Consider the following 19691-nt stretch of genomic DNA (forward strand, 5'->3'; position numbering starts at 1 on the left):
TGGTATCATTATGCTGCGTCTAGTATCTTGCAGTGCAATATTAGGTGTTGTATAAGTTTTGTCATCTCTAGAGTTATACTTTCTCCTCCGTATTTTAGGAGCTCGTTGGTAATTCCGTTTGGTCCTGGTGACTTTCTATTTTTGAGTGAATTCATGGCTATCTCTACTTCCTGAAAACTGATTTCTATTGCATGTCTTAATTCAGGTACGTTATTCTGTTGATTATTATTTTCCTTTCCTTTAAACAGTTCCGTCAGGTATCTTTCACATTCGTTTGCTGGTATGTTATTGTATTCCTTCAATTCTGCCATTTCTTTCCGTAGGTTTCTCTCCATATTAATTTTTGTGTAACGTAGAAGTAACTGTCCATCCTTTTTGTAAACTGTTCCCAGTGTTAATTTTTTGTTCTTCTGACCAACTGCTTTGTTTCATTTCGTATTCTTCTATAATAGGTGTCTCGGGATTCTGGAGTATTTGATGTTTTGTACTTCGTGTAGGCCTCTCGTTTCTCTTTACATTTCTCTTTTATTTATTTTCTGAACCATGGTCCATTATTGTTGTTTCTTTTGTTCAGTATAAGGTATCAGAATAAGGTATAAAACGAAAAAGTTGGAGAAAAAGGGCGCGAAAGGGAGTCTTACGAAACGAAAATAAAGAGAAAACCACAGAAAAGAGATCGCAAAAATATGAGAGATTCCGAGAAGGAAGGGAGACAACAGGAAAAGAGATAGGGAGAAAAATAGAAAAACGGCAATAAAGAAAGAGGGCGATATAGTACCAAAAAACCATGAGAGACATGAGAGATAAAGAAAGATAAACGAGTTAAATGACTAGGAGGAAAAACCTATACAGCAAAAGAGAGACGATAGCAAAAGAGAGACGACAGCAAAAAAGAGAAAGACGACAGGAAAAAGAGAAAGACGACAGGAAAAAAGAAGAGACTTCCAGAAAGAGAGAGACGGCAATATAAAGAGATGGTAAGAAATAGAGAGCGAGAAATAAAGAATCACAGAGAGCGAGAGAAAGGGACAACGAGAGATGAAGAGAAACAGCGAGAAAGGGAGGATAACAGCGAGAAATGGAGGAAAACAGCGGGAAAAGAGAGATGGCAAGCAAGGGAAAGAAATTATTAGAAAGGAGAGTTATGTTGAGAAATATAGAGAGCGAGAAAGAGTTAGACACAGTGAGGAAGAATTGGATAACGAAAAGGAAAGGCAATAAAAAAGAAAATGCAAGGAAAGATAAAACGGGATCAAATTTATAGCTGAAATGAGATATAAAACGAAAAAGAGTGGGAAGAAAAAACGAGAAAAAGAGACAGCGCTAAAGACATCTAGAATGAGTAAGAGTCAGCGAGTAAGACAGGCAAATTACCGAAATTGGGACGAGGTCAAAGTTTAGCTATTTTTATACTATACTTATAGTAATTATAGTGTACTAAATGAAGCACACTATAGAACTGATACAAAAGAAAATAATAGTTGACATTAAAAAAACATTAATTGATGAAACTGGAAATTCATAATTTAATATGGCTGACACCGTCAAAAATAAAGGTGGGAACGAATAATTAGTACAATTTTAAATTTCTAACAATTCAAGTAGTGCAAAGTATTTCAACTTAACAAAAAACTTATCTATTAATAAAAACAGTACTTTTTGATGACACAACTATGAAATCTGTAAGAAATATTATGTTGTGTATATATTTAGACAAACACATAGTTTTCGAACAGTTGTTTTTGTTAAGTTTAAAGTTACACTGTATAAATTGATTTCAATACTTACCGACAGTTAAAGTTTCTTCTGGCAAGTCCACCCTGTCACAAAACAACACCTGAACTTTGGGCATCACGCAAGATATTGCCAAAACGTCTAGAGCACTCCTAACAGTCTCAGCTCGTCCGCTATAGTTCCACTCATAGGCAAATGCTATAATTTTCAAAAGTAATGTGATGCCACCGAGTTTTAACAGCTGATCGACGGGGTGCCAGTGGCTTCTGTATGGCATGATTTGAAACAACATGTCGATCTGTTGTTGGATTTCTTCAGGGGATGATTTGCAAGCCTAAAAGATTAGCATATATTAACCAAACCTGCTGACTTATTATACATGTATTTGTAAAAGATTAAACCCCAAAATAAAATTTTTTACCAAATAATGTTTCAAACTTATACTAAGAACTTACTATTTAAATACAAAAAAAATAGACTGTAATTTATTATCGATAGGTAAATTTAGTTGTACCAATAAGAAGGTATATAGGAAGATTTTGATTGACTGATAAATCTTTGCAGTAAACTTTATCTAAGAATGTGATTCCCTTACCTTAAATGATGGTTGAAGCGTTGTTGCCAGTCTTTCGTTTGGTCTCAACTGCGACCGTCTGATCGACTCTACTTTTTGGTATAAATGGACTTCTAGGTATCTACGATAAGCCACACAAACGTGTCTTACGATTTGTCGATAAGATATTTCTACTTCTTCATTTAATAATCCCCTATCGGAATCTGGATGTAAAATTGGCAACGTAGCGATCTACAACAAAAAGTATTCATGTTAAGGTTCTATGAACTGGAATAAATAATATGTATACAAAAATAAATTTGTAGATTTATAGACTCTAAAATCTCCAAGTCCGGCTATTTTCTGAGTTATAAAAAACTTAAATCACTAAATTGTTTGGATAACTGAACCTGTTCACAGCTTCAACGATGTTTTAGTGACTAGGTTTAGTCTTCTCGGCGTAGGGGAACATCTTACGGGCGAGTTTGAATCGTTTTCAACTTCATCATCATCATCATCATCGAGACCTTTCATTCCTGATGGAATGTTTGCCCTTCTTACTCAAAGCAGAGCCCTTTGATTCGCTTATTGCTGTGAATCACTTCACATTCTTCTTGTGTATTTTCTTTGTAACATTTTCTTCCACCTATTTCGACCTGTGCATAGTCTCTCTAGTTTCTCACTTTCAGTTTTCCCCTTGGTTTTCAGTTTCTGGCTTTCATCTGGTGACCTCTGTAAGTCTCAGACATCTCAGTTTCTACGCTTTCATAAATCTAACTATATCTTCTCCCTTCATTATGTCTCTTATTTCATGGTTCATTCTTCTACTCCTTTCTTCGTTTTCCATTCTTATCGAGCCCATAATAAATCTTCTGAGGATTTTCCTTTCGAATATTCTTAATCTTTCTTCATCTTTATCTATCAGGCACATTGTCTCAGCTGTGTATGTAACTACTGGTCTGATTGCAACTAATTATCCAGGATATAATGAATAATGATTAAGCTAGTGTGTCAGTTTTAAGAAAATGCTACTTTTATGTTTATATAATTAGTAAACACTTACCACATTATGCAGTTTCCTCAATCCATCCTGTAGATCGAACTCATCCACGATAACTTTAAATTGGAACGTCAAACCAAAGAACATGATCGATTGGCACCTTCCCGAGTCATGAGCACATTCTAACAACCAAAGAGCGTACCTAAAACATGTTCGAAATTAGAAAAATATCCACTTGCACTGTTTTAAACCACTACTTACTTGACTAAATGGCTAATGACGTGTTTTGGCAACAAACACACCCTTTCCATGGCTTCCTCACAGTAACCCAAGTAGTAAAAACACATCGATACACCTGTGGCTGCTATGGAAGGGCGAGGAATGTTTTCTAGTACTATCTGAAATAAAAAAAAAATGGCAAATATTAAGAATAGGCTAAGTGTGAACATACATGATTCAGAACGTTTTTTGCACTTGTTTCAGTGTAATGCACAGCAGTTCTTGCCTCCTTACGTGATGATGGATAAAACATACATCCACAAAATTGCAAATGTAGTCATTTAAGCTATGTATTTAAAAAAAAATTGCGGTATCTCTAAAGATAAGCAACATGCTTATTATAAATAACTACTTTTCAAAAATACACTTACCTCCAGCCCTTTACACTGGATAAATTCTATGGAAAACTTCTTGTGACAGAGCAGGGCTGAAAGGTACTTTAAGGCTTCAAATGCAAGTCGTGCTTCTTTGGTACCTCTGACATTGACGTAACATAATATTAATTCTAAGGCGTCGTGTTCGAAGACATGACTTAGGAATTCTTGTTGGTCTCCTATAGATGTCAAATATCTATAAAGAAAACAAATTTCCATGCTTTTATCACAAATAGCACCAACGACAAAAATTACTTAATTAACAATAAGTTGAAATAATTTTTTATGTAAATATTCACTATTCACTCACCTCAATATTAGTATTTGTCTTGTGGCAAGGTTTGGCGGGAAAATTTGAAGTGTGCCTATCATAAAACTTTCCAGTTCCGCCCAGGAAGAGTTGCTGGTTTCAGCAAAGAGGCTACTGGATTTTTGTGGACTTCCCAGGTATACTGGCTCTGGAAATTGATCAGTTGTTGAATTAGATCTCTCTACGCGTTGTCGTTTTTTCGCAGGAGGTATTAATTCAGGATCGGTGGTCTGGAATTATAACAGTGTAAAGTAATAATAGTAAATTTAATATATAAGATAAAGCAACTACCTCTAAAATGTCGTTTCGTATGTTTACAGGTGTTTGTGTTTCTGCACTCTTTTTCCTTTTCCTGTCATTTTCTAGATCCTATAAGTAAAAAAAAATTGATAAAAAGTGAAGTATTAAATTAGTTTATGTCAGATTAAAATAAAATGAATATGACTTACTGTTGATTCTCTTGCAGTGGAAGGACTTCCAGTCTGTGAATTCTCTGCTGAATAAATACCATTTTCTCTAGCTAAAAATATATAAATATATTTTGTAATGTCTCACAAAAACGGTTTTATAAGGGACATTACCTTGTACAAACTATATTTTTTAGATACTTACTTCGTACTGTCATCATAATCCTTCCATCTCCTCTATAAGGCGGTGACCTCATCGCAGACAGATGGGCGAAAGGTCTGCTAGTGGGTAGAACAAATCCGGAACTGGTTTTTAATCTTCTAAGTCTCTGCAGTAAAAGGGGCACTAATTTTGCATTCTGCTCCCTGAACCGAGCTGCTATTTCTGGTATTTCCATAGCGGCTCCGAGAAGACCTGTGGCATAACTTTGGAGGGGCTCAACGGAGTTCATTACCCATTTTATTAGACGCTGGATAAGACTATCTGATTCAGGCTGTAAAACATTTGGAAAAATAGATTGAAAACATACATTAGGGAAAAACAAAAATCATGTTTATAAGATGATTCATTTTTAGGAATATTATTGACTATATCACAAGATGATATGAAGTGTCAGTATAAAGTTTGAGGTCCAAAAGTCAAATCAGAGTTGCGCAATAAAGTTTGAAACAAGGCATTGTGTGAAAATTGAAAAAATGGTGTATCCAGCCATGAGCAGACCTCAATGTTTTGTAGATCTCAACCATGTAGACTAGAATTTGTGTGCTCACCCCGATATTCCGATTTTTCAACAATCAATTTTCCAACTTGGTAATTGCTTCATCAATCCCTTTCTCGAGGATGCAGGTGAGAGTGACTGGTCCTGTTATTGAGGTAGAGTACATCTACATCTGCTCCGTTTCAGAGGCCCTCTATAGTTTTCGTAACATCAGTAGTCCATTTTTTTATATTGATTAACTCAGTGTTAATTATATTTTATGGAACTGCAGAAGGGTTTTCTTCGGTCTCATCTAACTTTGAGCCACAGCCTTCCTGGATACTTTTGTGACATTCAATATATGACCTAGTCTGCTTGTTACAGTTAATTGGTTTTTTTTAGTGACTTCTTTTGTAGTTAGGTAATGGTATTCTCCTGAGGTCTCTTTTTATCCTTGGTTTCGCTGGTATTAGTTTTAAGTAAATTTACAGTGGTCCATATCCAAGTAGACATTTTTGTCACTTTCTTCATCATCTACTGAGCTCCAGAGAGGTGCTTTTTTGATGACTAGCACAGAATTTTGGTTTGCTTTTCCAACATGAAATATCTACTTTAAAAGAAGTTGCAGCTGCAACAAATTCTAATAATTCAATAGTCAAAAGTCACTTTTTTTATAAAGATCATTATGACAAATGAATTAAATATTTAACATGAAGTAGTAACAACGTTTTTTATATATATAAAAAAAGAAATTATCTTGTATGAATGATGTACCTATTCCAGGAGTATTGTCTTAAAGTTGATGTACCTTCTTCAATGAAAAAACAGCTGAATCAAGCCCATATTATCTTATTTAGAGTTGTCAAGAAGATTTCCTTGAATAGTTTTTAGGGTTCAAAAATATCAGCTAAAATGACTGAAGCTTATATAACCACAGCATGTTGCATTGTTGTGTTAATATAAATATTGCCTATGATAATAACTTAATCTAATAAAATTTTTATTTCTTTACCTGGTATACTGCAGTAGTATCTAATCCTGGCATGATATCCAGCAATAACCTACATGCAGCAATGTTCAACTGATCAACATCTCTGCCACTAACCCCATTTCTGGAATAATATGTATCTCGAAGGTAATCGTTAATAAGCTGAAACATAAAAGTGTTATTTTAAACCATTTCTTGGTGATATACATATCTCTGGGGAATAAAACATAAACCATAAAATAAATTAATCAGTATTTGACATTTTGATGCCCAGATCAGACAATGTTATTTAAATATTGTTAGAAAAATATGAAACATTTATATATCCCAAAAGAAATACATTTTACCAAATAAAATGGTAATTACATGTAGCATTTATTATAAAACTATTTGAGAATGAAAAAGATATACACATCTAAGCAGAAGAGAAGAAAGTAAGAAGTAAAATCAGGTAGAAATACTAGACTTAATAAAATATTTATATTATTACATATTACCTATTAGTTGTAGAGCTTTTTAGTCCAAAATAGCCCTCTACAATTGAGCCCTAAGTGAACCCTATTGCAGTTTTCCACTAAACAGACAAAATAAAAACAAAACACAAACTTGTATAGAATAAAACAAATCTGCAACTTTTTGAAAAATCACGTGTTTTCAAACAGTTGTAGTTTTTTTTTCAGAAGTGGTAATATCAAAGAGTTTCTACCTATTTTTTAACTCGAATATGTTTAGTGGAAGTTATGTTTTGTTTATCATTGTTGCCTCAATATTCTGAATATGAATTGTATATCAAATTCACTGTTGTTTTGGAAACTTAATAAACCATGTCTGAAGGTGGCAAAGTTTCCAAAAAGCAGAGGACTACTGAAGAAATATGTACCTTAATTGTGAAGAAATTGTGTACCAACTGAAGAAATTTGTGGTAGCCAAAGAATGGCAATAGTAAAAATAGTATTAAAAAATGGATTCTTACATAGAAATTGCCCAATTGCTTGACACCAACTGGATAAAAATAAGGAATTATAAAAAAATTAAGAAATAGTGCAAGACAAATTTTACGCCCAAGTGGTTTGGTTATAATGCAATACAAACATATAATGCAAAAACAAATAATGCAAACATGTGTTTGCACACAGTTTTATGTGTTTTCTTCTCTAAACATGTTGGTCAGTTACTGAACAAAAAACTGTGCTTTGACTTCCTTGTGTCAACAATATGTGCACTACATATAACTTTGTTCTTTACTAGCTTTTATACAAAATATGGTTTCTTGTGAAAAGAACAACATTGAGTGCTCTTTGTTGTGTATTTAATTCAAGAGAAACATTTAATACATGTGTCAATAATGCATAATATACACAGAAATGATAGGAAAATTGACTTATGGTATAAATTTTGAATTTTTCAAGTCCACTATTATATATTTAATACTAGTACACATACAAACATATACTTTTACACCATTAAACAACAAAACAATTGATAGTCAATTTTTTGCTCAGGTTATAAATATACTTTTTATATTTTTCTAGCTACACCCAAAAAATTTACGTTTGGACCTAATTAACAATTTTTTTATTGTAATAATGGAATATTGCTAAATTTTATCATTTTGTGGTTTATTCTCAAGTCATTTAATACAAAAGAATATTTTTCACCATGATTCATTGTATTGCTTTACTTACTTTGCTACTAAAATTATCTTTCTTAAAAATCGCTTTTAAAACTTGACCTAAAAGGCATTGAGGATCTATTCGTGAAGGATGGCGTTCATCAAAAGGATCTGGATCCATCTTTAAGTAATTTTCAGTCTCTACTTCTACTATTTCTGCCAACCTGCAAAGATAAATAAAATCAATTGTTGTATGATTACTCATTATATTTTCAGACGCCATATAATGTCAGTCTATCAAAATTGATAAAAACAAAAACTCTTATGATTTGTACTGTTATTTTAGTATTTAAGTAAATTTTCAAAATGTTCCCTTCATATTCATATTCTTACGAGATATTTTCAGTACCCAGTGAGTTTAGTAAGTAAATTGCACGAAAATTGAGGGCTACTTTTGGGAATCCTACCTGGTCAAAGTTGGGACTGGATCATACATATGTTGGTGTTGCTCGTCCTCCCATTTTTTTATGACGAGGGAGAGCTCACTCATCACAGCTGAGCTGGTATTATTTGATGCCATGGTGTTAAATCTTTACTATTTTCGTAAAAGCATGAGGTAGTTTTGCTTAACCTAACTTTTTTCGAGATTCTGTTTTTATGACGAAATATTTCAAAAACTGCAAACACTAAGACAACACCCCAAAAACACAAAAGAGTTACACTTAAACCTCCCAAATTAAGTCAATAAATGTCTACATTTAAAAGAAATGTGATTATACTACAAATACACTTCCCCATTTCTTTTTCTAATACTTCTCTTAATGGCTGCCAACAGCCTAAAACAAGAAAGACAAAAATAACCATTGCGATCCATAAACGGTTAAAAATAAGTATAAAACTGCAATATAATACATATAATAAGTATAAAATTAGCAGTTAGGCAAAAATATTTTTGAAAATCATGATAAAATTGTAATTAATTACATTGTTTTGAAGAACTACTTTTCATAGTGAATAAATCAGTATCCATGGTTACCTAGTATTTAAGTTGTCAGGCGTGTAGTTGATACTTGTGACAGTGACACTGACAGTTCAAGCCGCGTGTTTTTGCTAGAATTGCGTATGATAATATTTTCCCCGGTTGTTTTTGAATATTTTCGAATTTTTAACAAAAAGTACACAAAATGAGTGGTGACGGTAGTGACACTGAACAATTTGATACTTTATTTTTATCTGTAGCTCAATATCATCCTCAGGGACCAACACAGGTAAGAAATATCTAGAAAGTTAACCTCAAAAATGCTTAACAAAAATGTTTTTAGCTTCTGGATACGTTTGTAAATTTTTTGAGTAGAAAAACCGACTTTTTCATTGGCGCCAAGGAAGGAGAATGGGAAAAGGTAAGATCTATTTGTGTTATATTTTCGTCCTGTAACGTTCTACTTTGATTTGACAGTTGGTGATGGACACTTTCAAAAAATACGAAAAGTTAAGCAGGTCAAAGCACGAGGAGGAACTAAAAGAAAAGCGTGAACAAGAAGCTCGAAAAAAAGCAGCTGCTGCCAAAAAGGCAGAAGCTGAAGTTGTTAAGCCTGCTCAAATCACTGAATTGACTGATGAAGAAGCTGAAAGGATTCAGGCTGAGATAAATGCTAAGTTAAACACTTCTGTTAACGCTGAAAGTTCTTCAAATGGTTCAGAAGCTGCAGCTGCGACTAAAAAAGTAGAAGAAGATGAGGATGAATCTGAGAAAGGCAAGATACTGCCTAACACAGGAAATGGATGTGATCTAGAGAAGTACAAGTGGACACAAACCTTAGGAGATATTGAGGTAAGTTTTTTATTTAACGTTAATATGTTGCAAATTGTTTCTAAAAGACCAAAATTTTATCTAATAAAACTGTATGTATGTCATCACTTGTGAGGTAGTACTTTTGGACATTTGAAAACTCTGAAGATGTTTCTAGTTTATTTGTTCACCTCTGGCTTATATCTAGAATCCATGACAAAAACAAATTGTTTTGCTGCTGATAAAATTGATATCACAGATACTGATGACATTAATGATGTCATTGCTATAATTTAAAACAGTTTCTTTCTAGCATCTCTATTATTTTCAGTTTTTTTAAATCAATTTAATGATTAGTAAAGATTATTCACAAACCTTCTAAACAAATTATATATAAATATCATAAGTAAAATCCTATTATACTATACAATAAGTATGGATCTGCGATATAGATAACTCCACCAACAGATATAGAAGTACCAACCTTTTAACTTCTAAACTTCATTTGTCTGAATGTGGGATCAATTGGATCATTAGTTTACAACATAGTAAAGCAATGAAATATTTTAATAAGCCTCATTAAGACTCTTGTCCCTCAGAAACAATGGTTAAGAGGTGGTATGCTCTGGTAGTCATCCTCGAAAACATAAAAAACTTTACAAAATTGTTTTACCAATCGCAAATTGAATTTGAGTGACATAGTAGATACCTTGAAAATTTTGGAAGACAGCGTATTCATAAACATTTGTCAATGAGGGAGTTGTGATCAAAGTAGGCCTAAAATTTGTTCAATCAAAAACAATATTCTCCTATAATTTTCAATGTTGTATTGGACCAGTACTTAAACTGAAGTTTTTTCACCAATATGAGATTAGCTGAATGATGAGAGATAGCTGAGTGACCACAGATGCAAACATTAGCTGGCAAAGTTGTTTACCAGTTAAATTAAGAAAGAATTAATTGTCAATAATAAATATTATGTAATGCTGTTGGTGAATTTGACAGAAAAAATTACGAACAGAAGGCACAAATGAAGAATAATGAGATGCAATTTCATCAAGACAATGCACTGTGTTACAAGTTAGTGGTAATGATGATAAAAGTAAGTATTCTTCAAATTTTAACTCCAGCTATTATTTAATGTATGCAAATCACAAATGAATGCTACAAAGAAAAAGATTTGGATCAAATGAGGAGGTTATTGTGGAAATGAGTATATTGGACTAAAGACTTCTACAAAAAACATCAAATTGGTAGAGAATAAGGATAAATATTATTAAAACCTTTGGTTAACCAAAGTCAGAATATATCGAGAGTTATTACTATTACTTTTTGTACTGAAATAAGTAGAAATTTCAAAATATCTTGTCTTGTGGCTATGATTGTTCTGTCAACTTTTCAATTTCTGTTCCTCAGACATATGTAAGCAGTCTAAAATATTTTGGGGAGATTATTTCTCAGGAACCGTGGTAAATTGAAAATGGTAGGAGACAACTATTAGAAATGCTGTTATTTACTAATAGGTTATATTTCATTTTTATATTTGTGTGTCATATATTTGACTCACCACTTTCACAAAATTTTACATACTTTCATAAGATTTCTAAAATAAAGAAACCAATAATTTTGTTCTATTAAAAACTGAATTAAATTTTATAATTTTCTAACTTTCCTCTTAGGAAATGGGGACATACATATTCTCTAAAACACAAGAAATGGACATTGTAATAAATCTGTTCTCCTTTTTGTACCAGTTTTGTTGGGTATGATGTGAAAATTTGTCAATTCCTTCTTTTTCTTTGTCCACTATTGGAGAGTAGTGCTTTATAACATTTTTAGTGTTGTATTTAAATTTTATTTGTATCAACCTTATGTGAGAATGCAGTGAAATTAAAAATATAATTTTCCATTTGTTTGATACAATAACTCTAACTCTGTAGCAGTGAGTGCGGTTGTTATTTTAAGGAAATTCTGTCAACTGTCAAATTCTGCATGCCTGCTACCAATTCACCTTCTTATTTTTTTCATGGCCAACCTTTTAATGTTCTGTCTTGCAATATACTGTCTAGAACTCTTCGTGGCAATATTTTTTGGAATCCTCACTACACTGAAGTCTCTGAAGAGAATGTAATTTTGAAATAGGTGATTCTTGAACAGTTGGTAGAGTTTTATGGCGGGATCTTCATATCCCATTTTTTTTTTAATTTGGAATTCTGATCTATGGTTTTAATGCTGGAAATATGAGAAAATTTGATATTCTCTGTTATTTTCGGTGGAAGGTTGAAGCTGCTTATCGAGGTTACTTATTTTAAATATTTTGTAAGCTATATAGTGGCTGGAATATAGTCACTTCCAAGGTATACCCGAGTATCATGTACTTGGATTTATAATTTTCTATTTACAGTATCTATCGCAAGCAGTTCACATATATTCATGAATATGGAGAGTTTCGATTGATTTTCAGTAGTGAATTGTCTGTTCTTTTCTGCTGTTATTTAGGTGTTGTTATGCATTTGTTATAACTACTTATGTAATAGGTATGTTTCTGATTCTAATAGGTAAGTCACCTCCTATAATCATATTATGCCGTATTTTATTGCATTTGTTAGGTATTTTTTGAAGTGATTTATTGTTCCTTCCTTTTTTACCTTTCTCTGGAGCATAAACGCCAATAATTATGGTATGAACTCTATTGAATTTGAATCTTGTTATTATCAGTTTATTTATGTATTAGTAGCTTTCTATTAGAACCTTTAACCAACTTTGTTGTCTCTTTTCTCTCTTATTGCTCGTTTGAATTATTCAATAGTCTGGGATCCTATATCTTCATCTCTCTCCTCAATATGTAGCAAATCGAGAAGCTGGTCATTTTCTTACAATCTCAATAATAAAGTTGGGAAGCAGGTTTTTCGAACAGATATTGTACTTTTTGGGTTCTCCACTTATCTGACTGTCTTGATTTTCTACCAAACTGATTATGTATTTGTACTCCCTTTATTGTTGTTTCGCAATTTATGTTTTATTTTCAGCATATTTTATAAGCCTTTCGTCGTACATCTTCAAAAGTTATTCTTCTTGTTTTAGGCTAGCTTTTCATTTATATAATGCTTTCTTTTTTTTTGTATGGCTGATTGACAATTTTCATTGTACCAGTCTGCCCTTTGCCCACGATCTGTTTTGCTGTGTTTAATTCTTTTGTCTTTAATTCCAATGTGCTTCACTTCCCAGACTGTTTGTATGTATTTCAATATTTTCTAAGTTGTGGTCCTGCTTAGCGTTTTGTTACCTACCTCAGTATTTCAATTATAAAGCATGCAGTCTTATCAGCTGCAACAAACATTCTTGGATAAAAAATTGAGTAGAGTGAATTTAAAGTTTGGTTTGTTAAAACTTTCGAAGCCTGGTCGGAAAGTTATGAAACTTTGCAGAGGTTTTACGAGGATAATTTCCTATCCCGTGCCAGAAGTTCTGAGGATTAGAGAGGCCTTAAGACAAGGAGGGAGGTTGTTGTAGTTGACGATCATGACTGAACATGTGGTTATTAATAAAGAAACTGTGGGACAAATTTTGCATGAGCAACTAAATATGAGGAAAGTGTGTGCTAACCTTGTTCCCAGACTCCTAACGGCGGAACAGAAGATGCACCGTAAAGACTTATGTTCTGATACCCTAGAATACATCGAAAATTACTCGGACTTCTGGTTAAAGGTCATAACTTGTGACGAAGCATGTATTTGTCAATATCACCGATCAGTTCAATATGAAACCAAGTGTTAATCCATGCAGCGCAAAACTCAACACTCTCAGATTTGTTTTCTTCAATATAAGGGGTGTAGTTTGTATGGAATGGGTACAAGAAGGTCACACAGTTAACCAGTATTACTATTTAGATGTTTTACGAAGCCTCTAATAAAAAATTCGCAAACAGAAGCCCAGAATCTGGAAAGATATTTCCTAGATATCCTGAATCAGGTCACAGTCATGTAGCACCCACCCTATTCGCCAGATTTAACCCCTTTTGACTTCTAACTGTACCTAAAAATCAAATCTTGCTTGAAGGGAATCTGCCACGAATCAATAGAGGGCGTAAAACAAAAATCGGCGCAGCTACTAAACAGCCTGTCGGAATATGACCTGAAGGACTGCTTCTTACAGGGGAAAGATCGCATGGAGCTGTGTAGAGATGCGAAATAAGTGTATAATGAAGGGAAAAATTATAAAATTGCCAAATAAAAATATTATATCAACAGTCTGGGAACTTAATTGCTACATCTCGTGTACATTTATTTCATTCTCCTCCACGATCGACTGCTAAGGAGATTTCTGGCGTTTTCATCCACATCATCCTTCCATAGCTTTCTTGGTCTTCCAATAGGTCTCTTCCCCTGCATTCTTGCATTCAACAGTTTTTTTGGAAGCATTTTTTCTTCCATCCTAAAAACATGGCCTGTCTATTGAAGAGGCTGTAGGCGGACATACTCAGATACCGGTGGTTCTTTATAATATATATTATATATTTCATATTTGTATTTTTACTAAAAAAATACAAATATGAAATATATAATATATATTATAAAGAACCACCGGTATCTGAATATGTCCGCCTACAGCCTCTTCAACCTCCTCCTCTTAGTAAACAACCAATACTAAACGCTCAACTTACAATCAACCAACAGAATATCGAAAGAGTCGAGCAATATCCATATCTAGGCACCAATTTAAATAGTCAATGGGACCACTGAACAGAAATTAAACAGCGAATAATAAAAGCAAAAGCAGCATTCGTTAGAATGAGAACCATTTTCAACAGTCGAGACATATCATTAAAAACAAAATGCCGTCTATTGAACTGCTACATATTCACAGTTCTGCTCTACGGAATGGAAGCATGGACACTGACTGTTGCATCTATGAATCGGCTCGAAGCTTTCGAAATAGGCGCATCTTACGTATATCCTGGGTTGATAGAGTTACTAATGTGGAGGTCCTGCGTAGAATGGGGAAAGAATGTAAAATTCTCATGACCGTCAAAACTAAAAAGTTGGAATATCTAGGACATGTAATGAGAAAACAAGAACGTTACGGCCTTCTCCAGCTGATTCTCCAAGGGAAGGTAAATGGTAAGAGAGGACCGGGAAGAAGACGCATTTCCTGGCTTCAAAATTTACGAAAGTGGTATAACACGACTACCACTGAACTGTTCCGCACTGCAATAAACAAAGTAAAGATAGCCGTGATGATCGCCAACATCCGGAACGGATAGGCACTTTAAGAAGAAGATATTTGTATTTGATTCGCCACCTGTTGTTCTTATTTATAGAGCCTAGTATTCGTGTCAGTACCTTTCTTTCAAATATTTCTATGCGGTTTACAGATTTTTGAGTCAAATCCAAAATTTTACATCCATAGCTCACTATCGGTCGGATTATGATCTTGTAGATTCGTAATTCTTGTAATTCTTTGATGTACGTCTCGTGATTTAACTATCGGGCTTATAGCAAAGTATCTCGTATTAGCTAGGATGATTCCTCTCCTAAGCTCTGCATCGTCAATGTGGTCCTTTGCGATGTTGACTCCTAAATAGATACAGCTATTTCCTTTTTCTAAGTTGTCAAATCTCATGTAGGGTAGTGTTGTTCTCTCCGATCGACTTTGTACTAGGATTTTAGTATTTTTTGTGTTTATTGACAGACCTATTTGTTTAGCATGTGATTTAAGTTCCGTATACGTATTCTCACGTGTTGCTGTGGCTCTGCTCATGATAAATTTATTTCAATCAATAATAAAATAGCAAGCGAGCTTCAAGCACTGCTGACACCTCTTCACAAGTATATTCGTTTACCAAATTCCCATCAGTAAACATGAGCACGTGTTGATATTCGCCGTCTCATTCGTCAAGAGGCAATAAAATATAATTTATTACCGTAAGCGAGACAGATTCTCATGTTACAGATCCCAACTTGTGATTATTTTAAATTCTAATTGTATCGTGTTGATTTTTAAGTTATTATATTGTGTTATATTTATGTTATAGTTATTGTTAAGTTATTTACTGGTCGTGTTATTTTTTAGGGTTTAGTTTAATTGTGATATAATGATTAAATTTCAAGAAATTCTTACACTAACAGTTTCAAAAGTAAATATTTTTAAAAATCATATGATACATAGGTCGTACATCAGTACGACCCTGTTTGGCTTACACGTGGTTCTGTTGACGACTGGGAATTTGTAGAATGAATAGGGTTTACATTTGCAGTGGCTTCAAACTCTAGATTTGTCCCCAAGTGATTATAATTTATTAGTAAATCTGAAAAAGTTTCTCGATGGTATAAGATTTTTGTTTAATTCAGTGTTAATTTCTGCTAATACTATCTCAAGGTACTTCCTAAGGGAAAAATCTTGTTTTTCTCGTATTAGGCGACCTAGGTATCGAAAAAACTCCTAATCTGGTACGATTATTGTTTGCTTTTGATGTAACTACATATAGGATGAAAATTAAAACTACAACAATATGAATAATTTTTAATTTTAAACAAATTTACTACATACATCTCTGAAAGTGACATTCAGAAATTAGATAAATATAAATAAATTTTACGACACTCGTTCAATCATTATCACAGTAAAATTATTATCTACATCTTACTACAACTGTTGATTATAATATTCGTTAAACTAGAAGAGGCATCAGCAAATCTTTTCGAGGAAAACAATAGGTTTGCTGACTCCTATTTTAGAACATGTATAAGCTTTTTAAAGGGTTCTATTTCTTCCCAAATGTTTTCTGTAACTTTATATGTAACGTAATTCCCGCATCCCTATATCAAGTTCTCTCTCTAGCTCATTCTGGCGCTTCCTGGTTTTCTTTTTCCTCCCGCTTTCCATTAAAGGATTGATTCGGGATACTACTTCTGTATTTCTGCTTTACGTGTTCGTACTATCCCAGACGTTGTTATGTTTTCTCACTATTTCGTTTGATGTTCGTTCTCTTCTTAGATTTATTACATATATATGCAACTGACATAATGCTACTTATATTTGTAGTGCTAGTTTCATGCCTCTCGAAAACCAACCTTTGTTATAAATGCCACGTTACATGTTTCAGTAGCATTTGTCGCTCCAAACAGATCTATCGGTGCTTTGGGTGGTATTTCACTGACTTTAGTTACTTCATGCATGCACTTCATTGTTCCAATTACATTTTTCAATCAACTACTTGAGAAATTGCCACTTTGTCACATCATTACGCCTAGCAAATGTCACTACCATGCCCCTTGCATGTTACTAGCAAGGTACCAATGACATCAAAAATATCAGTAGCATCATATAAGATTCATATGTGTATCTTCTTCTTCAAGTGCCATCTCCGCGGCGGAGGTCGGCAATCATCATTCGGACTTTTGAGACGGCTGCTTTGAAAACTTCATTTGATGTACATCCGTACCCACTCTCTCATGTTGCGCAGCCATGACATTCTACGCCTCCCTATGCTTCTCTTTCCTTTGATCTTGTCCTGCATAATCAGTTGGAGTAAGGTGTGTTTCTCTCCACGTGTAATATGTCCAAGATATTCCAATTTTCTTGTTTTAATTGTATTTAAAATTTCTATTTCTTTATTCCTTCTTCTCAGAACCTTTTTGTTTGTGACGTGTTCTGTCCACGATATTTTCAGAATTCTTCTATACACCCACAGCTCGAATGATTCCAGTTTTTCATTAATGTCGCATTCAAGGTCCAAGATTCCATTCCATAAAACAAAGTCGAAAAAACATAGTACCTCTTAGTTCCAATTTTAAATCCCTTGTACGTAACACTCTTCTCATTTCGTTGCAATTTGCTCTAGCTTTTTCTATTCTGATTTTGATCTACTGAATGTAATCATTTGTGGAGTTAATCATTGTTTCCAGATCTGCATATTTGTCCACTTGTTCGACGTTGGTTCCGCTTATTAGAAGATTCTGCAGTGTCGTCCGCATATTTAATGTTGTTAATGGGAACTCCATTTACCTTTATTTCAGCTGTTTCGCCCTTAAGAGCTTTTTTCAGGATCTCTCCGGCGTAGGTCTCACTCCACGTCTAATTTCAATTTATTCTTACAGCTCTTCGTTAACACGTACTTTTGCTCGCCGTTTATAGTATAAACTAAATAATTTGAGTAGTAATCTTAAGTAGGGTCTGCTTTAATCTTATTTCTATTGCTGGTGTTAACTGGTTATTAATTTTTGATTCTTGCTGTTTATTATCATTCCGCAGCCGTATATAAAAGATTGTTATTTTAATATCTTGAATTTTTTGTTTTGTGAGACTTTTTAAGGTGGAAATTATGATGTTAAAAGATTCTCTGTTATATTGGCATAAAAGTCGTTGCAAATGCGTCTCTCTAACAAATCCCATTTCCATCCGGGATTAGTTGAGTAAGGTCCTCGTTTATCTTTATTTGGATTTAGATTCACTACATATCTTTCAGTTGTGATCTAATCGTTTGCCGTATTGTGTGCAAATGACTTAGAAGTCAGTTTACATTATTTTTGAGGTTTCCCAATACTGATGTTGTACCCGTCTCACTAATTCTCTCCAAAACTTCAGGAAGCTACTTTTTGTTTTGTTTTATATAAAGTTAATGTGCACCTTTAATATTATGATCAGCGCCCAGACAGTATGGTAACTATTTTCTAATATTTATATTCTTACTTACTGATCATCGCTTGTATAACCCTAAACATTTGAACGGAAGAAATAGACGTCACTTTATCAAACTGCATAAGGTAAAAAATAACACATTGTAGTTCCTACTAAACATAACTGTCGGTACTTTTACCTTACTTTTACATTACGGTACTCCTGGTGTACTATTGTACACTTCTTTCTCTATTTTGTAAAACAGTTTTGGTACCATTGGTAAGATAATTTCAAATTTTAAAGTAACTAATATTTTAAATAATTATAAATATTAAAGATAGGCATTTTGCAAAAAAGATACAATTGAAATATGTATATAAAGGTTGGTGTGTATCTATGAGCAAAATTGTGCGTGTTTTACGAGGGCAAGTTGAAAAGTTCTTGCCTGAAACCATAGATGGTATTGCTATAAATTAAAATGAGTATAAGCTTGCACGTTTTAACAAAAATATTATACTAATAAACTTGAAAATTGTTCTGTTATAAAATTCTCTATTTTGGATGTTTTATCTCAATCTGAAATACATCCAATCGCACATTTTGTAAATAAGCACTTATTTTTTGGTCATACATCGAGAACTTCTCATCTTGCCCTCATAAATTAATACAATCAATACAAAAATTGCACAAAAACAAATAATCATCAGGTTTTTAAGACCAAAAAGAAAACTACGATTTTATAGTCAGAATTTGACAAACATTCTGTTAGAAAGTTATCACCTAAACTGACGAAATATCTTTGTCCTCTTAACGATTATTTTCCTTCATAAAAACATTTTCTGAAAAGTTTCGCATCTTGTTCCATATAGTTGTATTCAACTTTCTTTCCTCTTATCGATCGATGAGTTGCTAAACATCTATTCCTGGTTTCGATGCATAGTTTTTTATTTATGGAAAATGATCTAAAGGCAGGGAAATTTGTAAACAAAGTCCAGCTGCTTTTCTCCTTCACTAAATGCCATCTTAGGAAATTCCTTGTACTTCTGTAGGTATTCAATACCTTTGATTCTGGGCCCTCACTGAAAACAATAGGTTGAAATTAAATAAAATAATGAAAACTGGTATTTGATTAATTTTTATAAAAAATATTGATAAAATCACAAGTTTTTCGCTGATAGCTGAAATCGTACATTTAGAGTACTTAACATACTGCTGGGGTACAACATGTGTTGTAACCCAGCAGTTGTATATTAGAAGAATTCAGTGTAAGTTAGAAAGAACTGGTAACAGTTAAAATATTTACGATTGATAAATTCGCTATAAACAGC

General features: G+C 33.3%; 3 protein-coding genes across 3 annotated transcripts in view; 1 reads left to right on the forward strand and 2 right to left on the reverse strand.

The window, feature by feature from the left end:
- mahj (LisH and WD40 domain-containing protein mahjong) overlaps window positions 1-8794 on the reverse strand; it is a 32545-nt gene extending 23751 nt beyond the window's left edge. The window contains 12 exon segments of the mRNA XM_072527542.1: window positions 1789-2068; window positions 2330-2539; window positions 3351-3489; window positions 3549-3685; window positions 3938-4136; window positions 4251-4480; window positions 4542-4619; window positions 4700-4770; window positions 4863-5151; window positions 6368-6505; window positions 8029-8179; window positions 8423-8794. Coding sequence (XP_072383643.1) covers window positions 1789-2068; window positions 2330-2539; window positions 3351-3489; window positions 3549-3685; window positions 3938-4136; window positions 4251-4480; window positions 4542-4619; window positions 4700-4770; window positions 4863-5151; window positions 6368-6505; window positions 8029-8179; window positions 8423-8535 — 2035 coding nt within the window. The 5' untranslated portion in view covers window positions 8536-8794.
- Window positions 8795-9026: 232 nt separating this feature from the next.
- The window catches only part of nudC (nuclear distribution C, dynein complex regulator), a 287264-nt gene continuing 276599 nt past the window's right edge, over window positions 9027-19691 (forward strand). The window contains exons 1-3 of the mRNA XM_072527543.1: window positions 9027-9223; window positions 9278-9355; window positions 9412-9786. Of these exons, the coding sequence (XP_072383644.1) occupies window positions 9140-9223; window positions 9278-9355; window positions 9412-9786 (537 nt within the window). The 5' untranslated portion in view covers window positions 9027-9139. The remainder of the gene's footprint in view (window positions 9224-9277; window positions 9356-9411; window positions 9787-19691) is intronic.
- Window positions 16255-19691, reverse strand: part of LOC140437796 (uncharacterized) — a 48495-nt gene continuing 45058 nt past the window's right edge. The window contains exon 4 of the mRNA XM_072527541.1: window positions 16255-19442. Coding sequence (XP_072383642.1) covers window positions 19417-19442 — 26 coding nt within the window. The 3' untranslated portion in view covers window positions 16255-19416. The remainder of the gene's footprint in view (window positions 19443-19691) is intronic.

The sequence above is a fragment of the Diabrotica undecimpunctata genome, chromosome 3 (genome assembly GCF_040954645.1).
Source record: "Diabrotica undecimpunctata isolate CICGRU chromosome 3, icDiaUnde3, whole genome shotgun sequence".
NCBI classification, from domain to species: domain Eukaryota; kingdom Metazoa; phylum Arthropoda; class Insecta; order Coleoptera; family Chrysomelidae; genus Diabrotica; species Diabrotica undecimpunctata.